Source organism: Podarcis bocagei (genome assembly GCF_964188305.1).
Source record: "Podarcis bocagei genome assembly, chromosome: 14".
NCBI classification, from domain to species: domain Eukaryota; kingdom Metazoa; phylum Chordata; class Lepidosauria; order Squamata; family Lacertidae; genus Podarcis; species Podarcis bocagei.
In genome coordinates, this window is record NC_138139.1 from 10,094,505 (window position 1) to 10,114,806 (window position 20,302).

Consider the following 20,302-nt stretch of genomic DNA (forward strand, 5'->3'; position numbering starts at 1 on the left):
CTCTTTGTATATGTAACAGAGGAGGTGTGCAGCCATTTTACCAAGTGGCACAGGCAATGCTTTGAAATATATGAAGGGAAGGAAACCACAGGAGGCCTCCTTTCCCCCCTGCTGGTGTTGCTGCTGGTTTCAAGGCCAGCTCAGCCCACAGATCACTGTCTCCTTTGTGTATGTGGAAAAAAAAGAAAGGCAGTTGGAACATCACACGATACAGTGCACCATTTCCCCCCTCCTTGCAGAATATGGAAACTGCTTGAGCAGAACTCTGAGCCTTTGGAACTGCACCAGGGTAAGAACTTGTGAGAATGGCATCTCCTTCTGTGGGATTTTTATCCCAATTTTCTGCTTCCATTTCTTCATTATCTATACATACGATTGCTTGTTCTTTTCACTATGTATTTATCTTATTCTTCCCCCTGCCACATTTCTTTGTCTCTCATTTTCTTTCCTGCACCCACTTGCCATGTTTGAACTTTCTTCTTAACTCTGGGCTTGTCCAGAAGACAAATTTACACATTCCCACTTTTACATATCTACCCCTTCCCTGGAGCATTGCGGCCCTGAGTCTTTTGCATGGGGCTCCAGATTGCCTCCCCCTACACTTCCTTTTAAAACTTTTAAAAACAATGTTTTCACATTGCTGACAAGGCTGATAGACATGCTGCAAAGCACAGTGCCCATGAGACCCCAGCCAGCCACCATCTTAATGTACTCAGAGACCTACATTTGTGTCTATACATACAAATTAGCAGGTGCACATTTTATGCAAAATTTATGTCATGGCCTTAGATCTTTTAAGTAGCTAGGCAACAGCTCTGTCTGTTAGCAGGAAGGACCATAGTTCAGTGGTAGAGTATCTGAGGTCCGAGGTTCAATCCTTAGCACCTCCAAGTAGGGCTGGGAATGTCCCCTGCTGCCCATCAGTGTAGACAGTGGTGAACTAAATGGTCTGACTTAGTATAGGAAAGCTCATTATACCCCTCCCTCACTTGTCTTTGTTTTCAAACTTCCCTCCTGGATCCGTGTTATGAGAGAGCATAAACAAGATCATGATGGACATCTTCATGTGAACCTGTTTTGAATAACTATAAAGCCTGGGTTTGGGGCTCGCAATTCCTAACAAATCTGAATTCTACTCACACAATGCATTGGCAGGAAGCAAGAAGAATGGCAAGAAAATGATCTAAACGTTATAAATGACTAACATCAAATACATTCTTATAACATCACATGTATGTTGATAAGAGTTTTAATTGGCAATGACTAAGCTCTGTAAAGAGATTTTAGGATCAATGACATTCTCAGTTCTGGGGGGCAATGAAAATGGAAAATGTCATGCTATTATTAGAAATGGGACTGACAATAAAAATGTCATCTGCAATCCTGGCTTAACAATGAGGATTTTAAATAAAATTGGAAAACTGGGTAAAATTTTAGACACACCACCTCAGAAGGGATAGTGTAAGCCTGGAAAAAGACATCCCAAATGACAAATGGTTCACAGCATATTCTCTTAAAGGAAAGGCTAAGCTGGGGCTTTTTAGGCACACACACTTAAAAAAAAAACTTCACTACAATCCTGTGAGATAAATTTAGGATGAGATGGGATTACTGGCTCAAGATCACCCACCCAGTTTGCTTCCTGGCTTAGAGAAAATGAGAATCCAAGTCTCTTTCACCCTTATCTATCACTCTCTCACCTAGATAAACCACACTTTGCTTATGTTGGGATGAGAGGTACAGCTGGGCAATTTTAAACTCTAAGTAATGGTCTTCTAGTGCCCGCCGTCTTTAGGATCTTTTCCCTAAGACGGTCCTGGGACCTGACGGCGCCACTGACGACTGCTAAACGGACCCAAAGATCTGTTCTTCCGGATTAATTCAGAACCGGAACTATCGATGCACAGCCCTAGTTGCAAAGCCGAGATTGTTCGGCGTTGCACCAAGTTGCCGCCGGCTTACGGAGAAGGTGCACCCGCTCTTTCCTTCCCCCAGCACCGAGAGGAACTCCGGCAGAAGGCGGGATGGAGGCCGCGGCTGGGGCGCTCGTGTCGTGGTGTGTGGGGCAGCTGCGTGGCGGCTTCGGGCTGGACGTCGGCGAGGAGCTTGTCCAGTGAGCTGTGGGGAGAGGAGGGAAGGGGGAAAGGGTCGATTGGCCGAGCGGTGGTTGTGGAGAGAAAGCGCTGCCGACGTTGTGGCAGGGAGAGGCGAGTCGCCCCCTTCTCGCCTGGGAGGCGAGCGACGCTAGGCCCGGTGGGGCTCCTGTGCCTTTAGCACAGGCATAGGCAAACTCCGGCCCTCCAGATGTTCGGGACTACAATTCCCATGATCCCTAGCTAACAGGACCAGTGGTCAGGGATGATGGGAATTGTAGTCCTAAACATCTGGAGGGTTGGAGTTTGCCTATGCTTGCTATAGCAGCTGTAGGGCAGGCAGAAATGCCAATACAGTCATACCTTGGGTTACAGATGCTTCAGGTTGCGCGTTTCCGGGTTTCGGCGCATGCACAGAAGCACTAAATCGCGCTTTGCGCATGTGCAGAAGCGCTGAATCACAACCTGCGTGTGCGCAGACACGGTGCTGCAGGTTGCGGACACTGTGGGTTGCGAATGTGCCTCTCACATGGATCACATTTGCAACCTGAGCGTCCATTGTACAGGCACCGGAGTTGATGTGTCTTATTATTACAGTGGTAACTTGGTTCTCAAACTTAATCCGTTCCAGAAGTCTGTTCCAAAACCAAAGCATTCCAAAATCAAGGCACACTTTCCCATAGAAAGTAATGCAAAACGGATCAATCCGTTCCAGACTTTTAAAAACAACCCCTAAAACAGCAATTTAACATGAATTTTACTATCTAATGAGACCATTGTGCCATAAAATGAAAGCAATGATCAATGTACTGTACTATAAAATAAATAAGACAGTGTTGCAGATGAAAAAAGTAAAATTAATTTTTTTTTCTTACTGCACTGATGATAGTCATTGCTTGGATGCGGGGGCTTTTATCCATTTCCGCAGTCACACAATCAATCAGTAGCTGAACTGGGTTCCACATGGTCACAAAAAAAAATTAACCGAAAAAGCCTCAAAAACAGAAATGCAAAATAAATAGCAAAAACAAAAGCGACAAACTTAATCTGTTCCGGAAGTCCGTTCGAAAACCAAGGCACAGCTTCTGATTGGTGCAGGTGCACCGAAAACAATAGCTGACAGCCACATTGGATGTTTGGCTTCCGAAAACCAGAACACTTACTTCTGGGTTTTCGGCATTTGGGAACCAAAGCGTTTGAGAACCAAGGTACCACTGTATTATTATTTGTGTGCACAATATCTCTCTACTCCTTACACCACTGAGCAGAAAACACGTAGGCCTGTTGAATTTTTCTCTCTCTACATACATATATATATAGATCCCTGTTCCCCTCAAATATGAGAGTGCATAAACAAGATCATGATGGGTGTCTTCACATGAACTTGGTTTGAATAGCTATAAAGCCTGGGTTTTGGACTTACAATTCCTAACAAATCTGGATTCTACTCACACAATGCATTGGCAGGAAGCAAAAAGAATGGCAATAAATTGATGTAAAGTTTATAAATGACTTTTTAAATTTTCAGATTTATCATCAAGCAAACAAATAAAACAATTTCCATAAGTTCCCTTGGACTAACCCCCTCTGCTTTTGTGGGTCTTTATGTTAACTTTTTTCCTGCACCCTCTCTTTTAATCCAATTCTATTTAATTTCCAATAAAACCATAGTCCAACTTTTAACTACGAGCGTCATTCCAATCCTACTAATAATTTTAATTGTTTACATTTTTTTAAAAGTAAAATTGTATATTTCCCCCATTATTATTAAAATTATTGGGATTCCTGATTCTTCTGGTCAGCTTTGCCGTTTGTGGATAGTCCATCAGTTTAATCTGCCATTCTTCTGTGGAAGAGACTGTGCCTGCTTTTCATCTCTGGGCTAATAGTGTCCAGGCAGCAGTAGTTGCATACATAAAAAGTCTCTTCTGGTCACTTGGAATTTTGGCACTTAGAATTCCTAAAAGAAAATCTTCTGGGTTTTTTTTAAAGAAAATGTTATTCTAAGGCCTGTTGAATTTCTGCTTGTCCTGTTCAGTTAAATCTATTTACTTACAATAATAAAATCCTGGCAACTTTTGCTCCTGGCCTGTAAAAAGTACTGTTAAAGTCCAAACAAGAATGGCCATCTGTCATGGATCCTTCAGCTAAGATTCCGGCATTGCAGGGGGTTTGACTAGATGACCCTTGGGGTCCCATCCCACTCTACAATTCTATGATTCTAAGAATAAAGTTACAATTACGATAGTTCAACAACAACAACCTAGTTAGAGGATTACTGTAGATTGCATGCATGTGTCTTCAATTTTATATGCTACTTGTTCAAGTAAGGAGGTCCTATAGTTGACCATTTATCACAGGAGAAACCAAATGTATTTCTGTTTGTCTGTAAGCAGTTAAAGGCATAGGAACCCAGCAGGATGGGAGAGCATAAGCATGTGTCAGCCATAACTGAGTGATACCGACATTTTGAGTTGACAATGGCAGCTGTTGCCAGTCAGTTAGTATAAAGAATATAGACAATATATCTTCAGTTAATTGTTACAACAAGTGCAGTTATCAAGGAAACAAAGGACCCACGCTGAGAGAGACGGAAGTCTCAAAGTATGAAAGAACTTTATTTTATGTATATGCAACATTTATTTTTTAGTAACATTTTACTTTCTATATAACATATTTTTGTTAACCGATGGGTGGTGTATTTTCTTTTTAATTTTGTGATGTAATATTCAAATTCCATTTATATATGTGTGTGTGTGTGTGTGTGTGTGTGAAGACAACGGCAGCTGTTGCAGCTGCTGCATATATCTGTCCTGTAAAGTGCTCCATCTGCTGATTTCTGCTAATCAAAACCCTGTTAAAAATACAGGCAGAAGCTAGAATGACTCCCTTCTCCCTTCTCTATCTAGCTGACAGCCCTGTTGGCACCACAGTTCCTAGGGCACCACTGCTTTGATTGTCTCTTTTTTTAACTAGGAGAAAAAAATCTTAATAATAAATCATGTTTTAAATAATAGGATAAAAAAATAATAAGAAATCAATCTTTTAGTACAGCAGCGCCTATACGTTGAAACTCCCTGCCTATTAACATCAGGGAGTCACCTTTCCTGTACATTTTTTGGTACCTATTTAAACATTTTTGTTTATGCAAGCCTATTCAGACGTAGAGAAGTTACCGGTACATGTATTTCTTTTTAGCTGCTGTTGATTTTAACGGTATCTTGGATGCGTTTAAATACTTGCTTTTAACTGTTTTATCAAGAATGTTTCATTTTATACTTTCTAAACTGCTTAGAGGTTTTCTTGTAATCAAGTGGTAGATAAATTTTGTTAAATCAATAAGAAGGGGGTGCACTGATCTTTCTGAGTGTGGAGTTTGTATATTGTTTCCTGATGCATTCAGCCATAGCTCTAATTTACTACTACGTTGTCTCATTTAGTTCTTTATTTTGCCCCAGTGCCCTTAGAAGTCTCATTGTACAAATAGCATGTTGAGAAATTAAGTAGCAAAAGCATTTAGCCTTCATCTTGTCTTTTGAACAAGGCACTCCTACAAGCTTCTGCACTTTCTGTTCCTTTATAGATATATCTTGTCTATTGAGGATGAGGAGGAGATTCGAGATTACGTCACTGACCTAATCCAGGGGGCAGATGGCAAGAAGAAGCACTTTGTGGATGAGCTGGTAGCCAGATGGCAAAAGTCCTGTCAGCCAACTTCTGACCCTTTGCCAATATATCGGAAAAAAGATGGTAAGTGGGAGTATAATGAGGCAGTAAGTAGAAGAAATAACTGTTTGATCGCAAGATTGCAGCATTTTTAGATTACCATTGAATCCAGTTGCATTACTGAAAAATATGAGATATTAATCTGAATTGTTCTTGGTGCTCCTCATGAAAGGTGCTGATGGTAAATTGTTGCACATTGACTTGTGCTGATAATAATAATAATAATAATAATGTTTTATTTATATCCCACCCTCCCCAGCCGAAGCCGGGCTCAGAGCGGCTAACAACAGTAAACACTTGCCACATGTTGATGGCAAGTGATGTGGTCCAGAGAGCAAGTGAATGCTGCAAGGAGAAGGGGGAGGGGAGTGGCAGGAGCTATTGAATTCTTCTATACTGTACATTCTCTTTTAGATAGCTCAGAGGTTCTTCGGCCAGGAGACCAAGTCAAGAGGGGAAGACGCAAAGGGAGAAACAAACAGGAAGCACCTGTTCATGTTGAAGCTGAACAGCCTGTAGAGGAAGTAAAAACACCACTAGATTTAGCCAAGGTAGGTGCATTTGTTGTCCACCATTGGGTCAGATTGACTTTGTGGGTGCTTTATCCAAAGACAGAAGCCTAATCTTCAAAACAAAAAAGCAATGGTTGTAATTTTTTACTTGAAGAGTGTAAAGGGGTCATTGTATTTCAGTTGTGGGGACTGATAAGGAGTCTGCTATTCTGAGAGTCAAATGTTTCATCTTTTATCATGGAATGCACAAATAAATCTGTCATCAGTGGTCAGAATCTTTCCACTTACTTTCTACGTGCTTTTTAAGGACCTAAGTAGGAAAAGTTAAAAAGGGAAATCACCTGAAGCCCAAATTAGAGTTCAAGGAGTTCTGACTGTTGATTTCTTACCTACTTTTCTTGTTGAGAATTTAAACAAATATGCAAAGTCAGTGTGTGCTGTTCCTTTTTCTTCTGTGGCTAAAAATACAAAGGATTAATGGCATACTTTCTCATTTAGACTGCTTTGTTTGTCTCAAAGTCTTCCAGAGTGTGCAGTCCATGCTATTTTCTCTCAAAAATATTTTCCACTCACCCGGTTTTCCAAGTTTTGCTGACTTGCAATAACATTAAAAGTGGCGAGAGGGTACAATTTAGCTGGATCAAACTCTGAGGTGGTCTTCATCTGCTTCCCTTTCTCTCCTGGAATCCTTCTAACAGGGCGGGTGGTAATAGATAGCCCAGCTAGAGCAGGCCCTAATGTATTTGTTGCCTGCCTGCCCAGCTCCCTCTCTCTCCTAGAAAGCTTTCCTTAGGGTCCTTTGTGATGGATGGCACTGTAGTCTCAGCAGATCTCTTGGCAGCTGAATAAGTGTTGCCTAATCTTTTACCATAAAAATCACAGGAATAAAGCCATTGAAATGGATGAAGTGACTACTGTTTCCAAATAGTTGAGGCATTAGTTTTTGTGTTCAGAGTTTTATTCACAACGAGAAATATATATATAGTATGCCACTGTTTCTTTTATTGAATACAGTAGGAACACTTGTGACCAACAGCTTTAACAAACAATTAGGCTTTTGTCTGCAAATTTCCCACCATTTTGATTCTGCACATTCACACTAACTTTTTTTTTAAACACAATTTATTAAATAATTCACACCCTGTTTTCCAGTTTGTTCAAAGCAATTTCCTGTGCATATTTAAGTACAATTTTAAAAATCGTATCGGTACATTTTATGAAAGCCTAGTAGACCCAATTGATAAAATGTAATCCAGATCCCAATTAGGTGCTCCTTTACTTCATCCTCTCCAATGGCCACCTGTAAACTTTCATTAAGAAATCCTTTCCTGTCTCATAGGAGGTTCCCCACTTAACTAAACTCACCCCACACTCATGCGATGGACACCCCACCCCATATTCAACCTTTTGGTTTCCTTGCTCTCTCGCAACTGGCCACCAGCTTTCTGACAGATGCACATGGAGTGGGTGTTGCTCGCCCTCCCCTCTTCTGCCAGCCAGCATATGGACTCATGGGTCTTTTCAAGGCAATGGGAATACAATGTTCTGCCCCTCACAAATGAAGTTAGAACAAAAGAAGAGCCTGCTGATCACGCCAATGGCCAATCTAGTCCAGCCTTCTGTCCCCACAGTGGCCATTGGAGAGCCCATCAGCAGGACCTGAGTGCAACAACACTCTTCCCACTTCTGATTTCCAGCAACTGGTATTCAGGGATGTATGGACTGACAGTGGAGGTTTGTTGGCATTGTGAGGGCCATGCCAGCTTTCTCTTCTTTCTCCCAAGTAGGGTGCCTTAAAGATCTGTTCATATCTCATGAAGGCATAGGACAAATCCTTCAATCAAATCTCAGAAAGTTGTTTGTATGGTTCTGTGCTTGGCAGAAATAGGTCTGCTGCCACGATTCCCTATTCTTATAATGATAATTCAATGATACAGATGACATGGCTTCTCCTCGTCCTGCATGATAAAGTAAGTTGATAAAGTTAAGCTAGAGATAACTGGAAGACTTCCCTGATAGGTGAGGCAAAAAACTTGAGTACCAAACAAACTCTGCAAGAGGGGACAACAATTAGGTTGTTTTGTCCCGAGGAACCTTCCGCAATCTTTATGTTGGTCAAAAAGAAGTGGGAAAATAGATAAGGCATTCCAGTTCAGAAGATTCTCACTCCAGTTGTTCTCTGAAATGTGTTTTCTTCTCCCCTCCTGCAACACCTCTGCATAACTTAGGCCCAGGAGATAAACAGTGGCAGCTCCTCCTGCAAGAAGAAGGCAAAATACGTCAATTTGTACACGAAGGAGGGTCAGGACAAACTGACAGTCATGCTCCCGGGGCGCCACCCTTGCGAGTGCCTGGCTCAGAAGCACAAGCTCATCAACAACTGTCTGACATGTGGGCGTATCGTCTGTGAGCAAGAAGGGTCTGGGCCTTGCTTATTCTGTGGGACGCTGGTATGTTAACAACCTCCTGTATATATTTGTGTGCCCCTCACTTTCTACCTTGCTTAATTATATCAGGTTAGCACTGTATTGTTCAGTATCCTGTATAGTCCACTAAGCTATCTCTGTTATACTTCTCAGGGAAAAGAGGAAAGACTTATCCCTCTTTGCTGTTCAGATCTAAATCTCTCATCAAAGAGAGAGCTGCTTCTCATGTGACATGGATGCATGTTCTTAGACCTTCTTTTGAAGTTTTATTCTAAGCATAGTTTGCCTCACAGACATAAGCTGATTTAATGTCCCGACATCTTGCTTTGAAACTTCATAAACCAGTACCATGAGAAGCAGTTCCAGGACAATTACAAGGGCTGTCATGGAAGCTGCATTTCAGAACTCCTGGTGGATTTTGGTATTGAGCAGGGAGCAGGTGAAAGGTGGAGTTCAACGGATTAACCCCACCTAACAAATTGAGGTACAATCTGAAACGGGAACCATGGGAAGCAGACAAAGACAGGAGTGCACCTCGAATCTTCTTATGGCTACCCTTTCATATATGCACAGTGCTTAGAAAAAAATTAGGCACTTGATAACAGGTGTTATTAATAGCATGTAGAAATTTCATTTTCTGGATCTAGATGGCAGCCTGTCAGCAGCAGGCTCACAGCAGGGGTGCTGCTTGACACCTTGTGGAGTCACTGCTAGTCAGTGTAGACAGCATTGGGCTAGAATCAGCAGTGGCCCAAATAGGTATTTGTGGGCCCACTTCTTAATTTGTTATCATGTTTTCAGATATTGCTAGTGCTGTTAGTGTGACTCAACCTTAGCTCAGGCTGTGACCCAGTATTGGGTTCTGACCAATGGGCCATTTGAAGAATAATGGGCTAGATGAGGATGGGGGTCTTTGGATGTTTGAAAATTGTGAGTCTTGGACCCAAACTATTGGGTGCAGGTGCATCATCTGGAACATGGCGATGTTTTAGATGCTACTATTCTATTTTTGTGTTAGTATTATTCTGTCTTCTGTTCAGTTTATGCTATTAAATTTGGTTAGCTACTTGTATTGTTTTATATATTGGTTGTATAAATTGATCATATATATATATATATATATATATATATATATATATATATATATATATGTAGGTTTTGGTGTCTTCGGGTGTCTTCCCGTGTAAGAGTTGGGGTGTCTAGGCGACGTTTCGACGAGGTCTCACTCGTCATCTTCAGGCTGGTGCTTTCGGCTTCTTGTTACTAGAACAGAGCAGGATCTCAGTGTTTGAGTTCCTATAAATACTGTTGAGGGGGTGTGGTGTATAGCCTCCAACGTTCTGGGCAGAGAGGAAGTTCCCAGGTTAATGTGCCTTTTCTTCTTTTGTTCATTAATTACTTGAGGGATATCTTGAGTGATTACTTGAGTGATATTCTGAGTACCACTTAGGAGGGTCATTAGGTGTGGATTAGTTGCTAAAGCTTTCGTGTCTTGACCTCTTGACCTTGTAAAGAGTTTTTCTGAGAAGATGGCTGTACTGCACTTAGTTGTGCTCTGGCTTGGCTTCGTGTATAGGGGCGAGCTGTGGTTTTGTGCCCTGTGCCAGCCAGATCTGTGTAGGGATTGCAGGGGGGTGCAGCATCCGGAGGTGCCACTATGGTTTGGCTACTGGATGGTGTCTGTAATTTATCTGTGGAGAGGGTCTGGGTTTGGGTCTGGTGTGGTTGATTGGAGATGGCGTTCTGTGTGCCTCTGGTTCTGGTGTCGGTTTTTGTGGGGAGGGCTAATTTCCAGATGTCTGGCAGGCGGGACGTGTCGTCACGCTTGTTCATGTTGTGAGGGTGTTTCTCTATCTCGATGGCTTCCATGATTATTCTCTTGTGGTGATGTTCCATGTTAAAGAGCAATTTGGAATCTGCAAAATTAATTTCGTGTCCTGTTTCTTTCATGTGTTGGTAAAGAGAGGAAGTTTTTTCTTCTTTTTTGACGGCATTCTTGTGTTCTGCGATACGTGCATTTATTCGTCTGTTTGTTTGTCCAATGTACGTGGCTGGGCAGACTTTGCAGGGTATTTCATAGACCCCTTGGTTTTCTAACTGGATTTTATCTTTTGGGTTTCTGAGGATATTGGCTATTTTTTGGTTGGTGCAAAAGGCTGTTTTGATATTGTGTTTATGGAGGATTTTGCTAATTTTATCTGTAGTGCCCTTGATATAAGGAAGGAGGGCCATGCCATTGTTTTCTTCTGTGTCTTGGTTTTTGGGGGGTGTTTCTTTTTGGATTAGCTTCGTAACCCTGTTTTGCTGGTATCCGTTGGCGATTAACACATTTGAGAGATTCTGTAACTCAGTTGTCAAGTGGTCTTTGTCAGCCAGGCGTTTGGTTCTGGAGATGAGAGTCTTGGCTACGGAGTTTATTTGTGCAGGGTGGTGGTGTGATTGTGCATGTAAGTAGCGGTTGGTGTGTGTTTTTTTCCGGTAGATAGTGTGTAGAACCCTGCAAAGGGTTCCGGTAGAACCCTGCAAAGTCTGCCCAGCCACGTACATTGGACAAACAAACAGACGAATAAATGCACGTATCGCAGAACACAAGAATGCCGTCAAAAAAGAAGAAAAAACTTCCTCTCTTTACCAACACATGAAAGAAACAGGACACGAAATTAATTTTGCAGATTCCAAATTGCTCTTTAACATGGAACATCACCACAAGAGAATAATCATGGAAGCCATCGAGATAGAGAAACACCCTCACAACATGAACAAGCGTGACGACACGTCCCGCCTGCCAGACATCTGGAAATTAGCCCTCCCCACAAAAACCGACACCAGAACCAGAGGCACACAGAACGCCATCTCCAATCAACCACACCAGACCCAAACCCAGACCCTCTCCACAGATAAATTACAGACACCATCCAGTAGCCAAACCATAGTGGCACCTCCGGATGCTGCACCCCCCTGCAATCCCTACACAGATCTGGCTGGCACAGGGCACAAAACCACAGCTCGCCCCTATACACGAAGCCAAGCCAGAGCACAACTAAGTGCAGTACAGCCATCTTCTCAGAAAAACTCTTTACAAGGTCAAGAGGTCAAGACACGAAAGCTTTAGCAACTAATCCACACCTAATGACCCTCCTAAGTGGTACTCAGAATATCACTCAAGTAATCACTCAAGATATCCCTCAAGTAATTAATGAACAAAAGAAGAAAAGGCACATTAACCTAGGAACTTCCTCTCTGCCCAGAACGTTGGAGGCTATACACCACACCCCCTCAACAGTATTTATAGGAACTCAAACACTGAGATCCTGCTCTGTTCTAGTAACAAGAAGCCGAAAGCACCAGCCTGAAGATGACGAGTGAGACCTCGTCGAAACGTCGCCTAGACACCCCAACTCTTACACGGGAAGACACCCGAAGACACCAAAACCTACATTCCTGTACCCGTGAAAATCTACGAAAGCATATATATATATATATATATATATATATATATATATATATATATGCTTTCGTAGATTTTCACGGGCTAATCCAAAGCTAATCCAAAAAGAAACACCCCCCAAAAACCAAGACACAGAAGAAAACAATGGCATGGCCCTCCTTCCTTATATCAAGGGCACCACAGATAAAATTAGCAAAATCCTCCATAAACACAATATCAAAACAGCCTTTTGCACCAACCAAAAAATAGCCAATATCCTCAGAAACCCAAAAGATAAAATCCAGTTAGAAAACCAAGGGGTCTATGAAATACCCTGCAAAGTCTGCCCAGCCACGTACATTGGACAAACAAACAGACGAATAAATGCACGTATCGCAGAACACAAGAATGCCGTCAAAAAAGAAGAAAAAACTTCCTCTCTTTACCAACACATGAAAGAAACAGGACACGAAATTAATTTTGCAGATTCCAAATTGCTCTTTAACATGGAACATCACCACAAGAGAATAATCATGGAAGCCATCGAGATAGAGAAACACCCTCACAACATGAACAAGCGTGACGACACGTCCCGCCTGCCAGACATCTGGAAATTAGCCCTCCCCACAAAAACCGACACCAGAACCAGAGGCACACAGAACGCCATCTCCAATCAACCACACCAGACCCAAACCCAGACCCTCTCCACAGATAAATTACAGATACCATCCAGTAGCCAAACCATAGTGGCACCTCCGGATGCTGCACCCCCCTGCAATCCCTACACAGATCTGGCTGGCACAGGGCACAAAACCACAGCTCGCCCCTATACACGAAGCCAAGCCAGAGCACAACTAAGTGCAGTACAGCCATCTTCTCAGAAAAACTCTTCTCAGAAAAACTCAGAAAAACTCTTCACAAGCTCAAGAGGTCAAGACACGAAAGCTTTAGCAACTAATCCACACCTAATGACCCTCCTAAGTGGTACTCAGAATATCACTCAAGAAATCACTCAAGATATCCCTCAAGTAATTAATGAACAAAAGAAGAAAAGGCACAATAACCTGGGAACTTCCTCTCTGCCCAGAACGTTGGAGGCTATACACCACACCCCCTCCACAGTATTTATAGGAACTCAAACACTGAGATCCTGCTCTGTTCTAGTAACAAGAAGCCGAAAGCACCAGCCTGAAGATGACGAGTGAGACCTCGTCGAAACGTCGCCTAGACACCCCAACTCTTACACGGGAAGATACCCGAAAACACCAAAACCTGCATTCCTGTACCCGTGAAAATCTACGAAAGCAAATATCTCACCTCTACGGGGAGGAAACCTTCCAGCTGACAAGAACCTACGAGAAACTAGAAATCCGAAGAGCCACCATCTTATGTGATCTCTTGTTCCTACGCAACTGCCGAGACAACAACTTAATTCCCACATGCTTCCAACTTAAATTCCACTCTAAAACCCCAGCTACCGAAAGGATCCTGAAACGAACTGAACTATCCCTAATCAGAAACGAACTACATAAGAAAAGATACCTACTAAACCAAACCAACAAAGATCTGCTCACTCTTCACCTCAAACTCTGTAACAAAATCCACCCTGCACTCTGGGACAAATGCAAACAACTAGCCGTTTGGAGAGCTGAAACAGAGTCCTCACATAAGACAGACACACACACCAACAAACTCCACAAACTAGAGAAACGCCAGAAGCCCAGCCACCCTCCACAACAACCCATGAAACAAACAGTACATAACATATCAGACAGGATCCTCACCTCAACTGAAACCAAAGTACTCTCCAAAGGCTTCAACTTTGCAGTCGCCCCGAGACGCATCCCCACGGAAAACATCATATGCGGAGTCGAAGCTAGCCTAACCAAAATCAACCCAGATGAAGCCAATAAAATCAGACTCGAAGTCACCAACATCCTCTGCTCCAGCAAACCACCCAGAAGCAATTTACACAAAGAAGAACAGAAAGCACTCACCAACCTGAAGAAAGACAACAACATAATCATTCTCCCAGCAGACAAAGGTAATGCCACTGTTGTGATGAACACATCGGACTACCAAGCAAAACTATCAAATCTACTCCAAGACCCTACCTACCAACCTATAAAAACAGATCCCACCACCTATCTGGAAAAAACCACCAAATCCAAAATAAAAGCCTCTCCTATCAGTGAAGAAATCCAGCTAAGAATCATCCCCAGAGAAAAATCATCCAGATGCCCCAAACTCTACGGTCTCCCCAAGATACACAAAGAAGGAACACCACTCAGACCAATAGTCAGCTCCATAGGCTCACCTCTACAAAATCTCGCTAAATTTCTCGCTAAGCAACTTCAGCCCTATGCAGAATCTATCGCTTCACACGTTACAAACTCCTTCCAGTTCATAGAAACAATAAAGAAGCAAAACCTACATCCCGATGACCTACTTGTGAGCTTCGATGTTGTATCTCTCTTCACACAAGTGCCCATTAATGAAGCCTTGACAGCCATTCAAAACAAATACAATCCCCCCGAATACATCCTGGACCTGACCAACCACTGCCTAACCAACACGTACTTCATCCACAATGGACAAAGATACAAACAGATAGAAGGAGCACCTATGGGATCACCCCTCTCACCGGTCATCGCAAATCTGTACATGGAACACTTTGAAACCAATGCTTTAGACAAGTCAGAACACAAACCCAAACTTTGGCTCAGATATGTTGACGACACCTTTGTAATTTGGCCACACGGGAAGGAAAAACTAGATAGCTTCCTCACACATCTCAACAGCCTACACCCCAAAATACAATTCACTATGGAAATAGAAGCCAACAACCAACTTCCCTTCCTTGACGTCCTAATCTACAAAAAACCTGATGGCTCCCTAGGACACACTATCTACCGGAAAAAAACACACACCAACCGCTACTTACATGCACAATCACACCACCACCCTGCACAAATAAACTCCGTAGCCAAGACTCTCATCTCCAGAACCAAACGCCTGGCTGACGAAGACCACTTGACAACTGAGTTACAGAATCTCTCAAATGTGTTAATCGCCAACGGATACCAGCAAAACAGGGTTACGAAGCTAATCCAAAAAGAAACACCCCCCAAAAACCAAGACACAGAAGAAAACAATGGCATGGCCCTCCTTCCTTATATCAAGGGCACCACAGATAAAATTAGCAAAATCCTCCATAAACACAATATCAAAACAGCCTTTTGCACCAACCAAAAAATAGCCAATATCCTCAGAAACCCAAAAGATAAAATCCAGTTAGAAAACCAAGGGGTCTATGAAATACCCTGCAAAGTCTGCCCAGCCACGTACATTGGACAAACAAACAGACGAATAAATGCACGTATCGCAGAACACAAGAATGCCGTCAAAAAAGAAGAAAAAACTTCCTCTCTTTACCAACACATGAAAGAAACAGGACACGAAATTAATTTTGCAGATTCCAAATTGCTCTTTAACATGGAACATCACCACAAGAGAATAATCATGGAAGCCATCGAGATAGAGAAACACCCTCACAACATGAACAAGCGTGACGACACGTCCCGCCTGCCAGACATCTGGAAATTAGCCCTCCCCACAAAAACCGACACCAGAACCAGAGGCACACAGAACGCCATCTCCAATCAACCACACCAGACCCAAACCCAGACCCTCTCCACAGATAAATTACAGATACCATCCAGTAGCCAAACCATAGTGGCACCTCCGGATGCTGCACCCCCCTGCAATCCCTACACAGATCTGGCTGGCACAGGGCACAAAACCACAGCTCGCCCCTATACACGAAGCCAAGCCAGAGCACAACTAAGTGCAGTACAGCCATCTTCTCAGAAAAACTCTTCTCAGAAAAACTCAGAAAAACTCTTCACAAGCTCAAGAGGTCAAGACACGAAAGCTTTAGCAACTAATCCACACCTAATGACCCTCCTAAGTGGTACTCAGAATATCACTCAAGAAATCACTCAAGATATCCCTCAAGTAATTAATGAACAAAAGAAGAAAAGGCACAATAACCTGGGAACTTCCTCTCTGCCCAGAACGTTGGAGGCTATACACCACACCCCCTCCACAGTATTTATAGGAACTCAAACACTGAGATCCTGCTCTGTTCTAGTAACAAGAAGCCGAAAGCACCAGCCTGAAGATGACGAGTGAGACCTCGTCGAAACGTCGCCTAGACACCCCAACTCTTACACGGGAAGATACCCGAAAACACCAAAACCTGCATTCCTGTACCCGTGAAAATCTACGAAAGCAAATATCTCACCTCTACGGGGAGGAAACCTTCCAGCTGACAAGAACCTACGAGAAACTAGAAATCCGAAGAGCCACCATCTTATGTGATCTCTTGTTCCTACGCAACTGCCGAGACAACAACTTAATTCCCACATGCTTCCAACTTAAATTCCACTCTAAAACCCCAGCTACCGAAAGGATCCTGAAACGAACTGAACTATCCCTAATCAGAAACGAACTACATAAGAAAAGATACCTACTAAACCAAACCAACAAAGATCTGCTCACTCTTCACCTCAAACTCTGTAACAAAATCCACCCTGCACTCTGGGACAAATGCAAACAACTAGCCGTTTGGAGAGCTGAAACAGAGTCCTCACATAAGACAGACACACACACCAACAAACTCCACAAACTAGAGAAACGCCAGAAGCCCAGCCACCCTCCACAACAACCCATGAAACAAACAGTACATAACATATCAGACAGGATCCTCACCTCAACTGAAACCAAAGTACTCTCCAAAGGCTTCAACTTTGCAGTCGCCCCGAGACGCATCCCCACGGAAAACATCATATGCGGAGTCGAAGCTAGCCTAACCAAAATCAACCCAGATGAAGCCAATAAAATCAGACTCGAAGTCACCAACATCCTCTGCTCCAGCAAACCACCCAGAAGCAATTTACACAAAGAAGAACAGAAAGCACTCACCAACCTGAAGAAAGACAACAACATAATCATTCTCCCAGCAGACAAAGGTAATGCCACTGTTGTGATGAACACATCGGACTACCAAGCAAAACTATCAAATCTACTCCAAGACCCTACCTACCAACCTATAAAAACAGATCCCACCACCTATCTGGAAAAAACCACCAAATCCAAAATAAAAGCCTCTCCTATCAGTGAAGAAATCCAGCTAAGAATCATCCCCAGAGAAAAATCATCCAGATGCCCCAAACTCTACGGTCTCCCCAAGATACACAAAGAAGGAACACCACTCAGACCAATAGTCAGCTCCATAGGCTCACCTCTACAAAATCTCGCTAAATTTCTCGCTAAGCAACTTCAGCCCTATGCAGAATCTATCGCTTCACACGTTACAAACTCCTTCCAGTTCATAGAAACAATAAAGAAGCAAAACCTACATCCCGATGACCTACTTGTGAGCTTCGATGTTGTATCTCTCTTCACACAAGTGCCCATTAATGAAGCCTTGACAGCCATTCAAAACAAATACAATCCCCCCGAATACATCCTGGACCTGACCAACCACTGCCTAACCAACACGTACTTCATCCACAATGGACAAAGATACAAACAGATAGAAGGAGCACCTATGGGATCACCCCTCTCACCGGTCATCGCAAATCTGTACATGGAACACTTTGAAACCAATGCTTTAGACAAGTCAGAACACAAACCCAAACTTTGGCTCAGATATGTTGACGACACCTTTGTAATTTGGCCACACGGGAAGGAAAAACTAGATAGCTTCCTCACACATCTCAACAGCCTACACCCCAAAATACAATTCACTATGGAAATAGAAGCCAACAACCAACTTCCCTTCCTTGACGTCCTAATCTACAAAAAACCTGATGGCTCCCTAGGACACACTATCTACCGGAAAAAAACACACACCAACCGCTACTTACATGCACAATCACACCACCACCCTGCACAAATAAACTCCGTAGCCAAGACTCTCATCTCCAGAACCAAACGCCTGGCTGACGAAGACCACTTGACAACTGAGTTACAGAATCTCTCAAATGTGTTAATCGCCAACGGATACCAGCAAAACAGGGTTACGAAGCTAATCCAAAAAGAAACACCCCCCAAAAACCAAGACACAGAAGAAAACAATGGCATGGCCCTCCTTCCTTATATCAAGGGCACCACAGATAAAATTAGCAAAATCCTCCATAAACACAATATCAAAACAGCCTTTTGCACCAACCAAAAAATAGCCAATATCCTCAGAAACCCAAAAGATAAAATCCAGTTAGAAAACCAAGGGGTCTATGAAATACCCTGCAAAGTCTGCCCAGCCACGTACATTGGACAAACAAACAGACGAATAAATGCACGTATCGCAGAACACAAGAATGCCGTCAAAAAAGAAGAAAAAACTTCCTCTCTTTACCAACACATGAAAGAAACAGGACACGAAATTAATTTTGCAGATTCCAAATTGCTCTTTAACATGGAACATCACCACAAGAGAATAATCATGGAAGCCATCGAGATAGAGAAACACCCTCACAACATGAACAAGCGTGACAACACGTCCCGCCTGCCAGACATCTGGAAATTAGCCCTCCCCACAAAAACCGACACCAGAACCAGAGGCACACAGAACGCCATCTCCAATCAACCACACCAGACCCAAACCCAGACCCTCTCCACAGATAAATTACAGATACCATCCAGTAGCCAAACCATAGTGGCACCTCCGGATGCTGCACCCCCCTGCAATCCCTACACAGATCTGGCTGGCACAGGGCACAAAACCACAGCTCGCCCCTATACACGAAGCCAAGCCAGAGCACAACTAAGTGCAGTACAGCCATCTTCTCAGAAAAACTCTTCTCAGAAAAACTCAGAAAAACTCTTCACAAGCTCAAGAGGTCAAGACACGAAAGCTTTAGCAACTAATCCACACCTAATGACCCTCCTAAGTGGTACTCAGAATATCACTCAAGAAATCACTCAAGATATCCCTCAAGTAATTAATGAACAAAAGAAGAAAAGGCACAATAACCTGGGAACTTCCTCTCTGCCCAGAACGTTGGAGGCTATACACCACACCCCCTCCACAGTATTTATAGGAACTCAAACACTGAGATCCTGCTCTGTTCTAGTAACAAGAAGCCGAAAGCACCAGCCTGAAGATGACGAGTGAGACCTCGTCGAAACGTCGCCTAGACACCCCAACTCTTACACGGGAAGATACCCGAAAACACCAAAACCTGCATTCCTGTACCCGTGAAAATCTACGAAAGCAAATATCTCACCTCTACGGGGAGGAAACCTTCCAGCTGACAAGAACCTACGAGAAACTAGAAATCCGAAGAGCCACCATCTTATGTGATCTCTTGTTCCTACGCAACTGCCGAGACAACAACTTAATTCCCACATGCTTCCAACTTAAATTCCACTCTAAAACCCCAGCTACCGAAAGGATCCTGAAACGAACTGAACTATCCCTAATCAGAAACGAACTACATAAGAAAAGATACCTACTAAACCAAACCAACAAAGATCTGCTCACTCTTCACCTCAAACTCTGTAACAAAATCCACCCTGCACTCTGGGACAAATGCAAACAACTAGCCGTTTGGAGAGCTGAAACAGAGTCCTCACATAAGACAGACACACACACCAACAAACTCCACAAACTAGAGAAACGCCAGAAGCCCAGCCACCCTCCACAACAACCCATGAAACAAACAGTACATAACATATCAGACAGGATCCTCACCTCAACTGAAACCAAAGTACTCTCCAAAGGCTTCAACTTTGCAGTCGCCCCGAGACGCATCCCCACGGAAAACATCATATGCGGAGTCGAAGCTAGCCTAACCAAAATCAACCCAGATGAAGCCAATAAAATCAGACTCGAAGTCACCAACATCCTCTGCTCCAGCAAACCACCCAGAAGCAATTTACACAAAGAAGAACAGAAAGCACTCACCAACCTGAAGAAAGACAACAACATAATCATTCTCCCAGCAGACAAAGGTAATGCCACTGTTGTGATGAACACATCGGACTACCAAGCAAAACTATCAAATCTACTCCAAGACCCTACCTACCAACCTATAAAAACAGATCCCA

General features: G+C 43.1%; 1 protein-coding gene across 1 annotated transcript in view; it reads left to right on the top strand.

The window, feature by feature from the left end:
• Nucleotides 1–1,972: 1,972 nt before the first annotated feature.
• TRIP4 (thyroid hormone receptor interactor 4) overlaps nucleotides 1,973–20,302 on the top strand; it is a 49,639-nt gene continuing 31,309 nt past the window's right edge. The window contains exons 1-4 of the mRNA XM_081169212.1: nucleotides 1,973–2,113; nucleotides 5,677–5,843; nucleotides 6,234–6,370; nucleotides 8,560–8,781. Of these exons, the coding sequence (XP_081025338.1) occupies nucleotides 2,025–2,113; nucleotides 5,677–5,843; nucleotides 6,234–6,370; nucleotides 8,560–8,781 (615 nt within the window). The 5' untranslated portion in view covers nucleotides 1,973–2,024. The remainder of the gene's footprint in view (nucleotides 2,114–5,676; nucleotides 5,844–6,233; nucleotides 6,371–8,559; nucleotides 8,782–20,302) is intronic.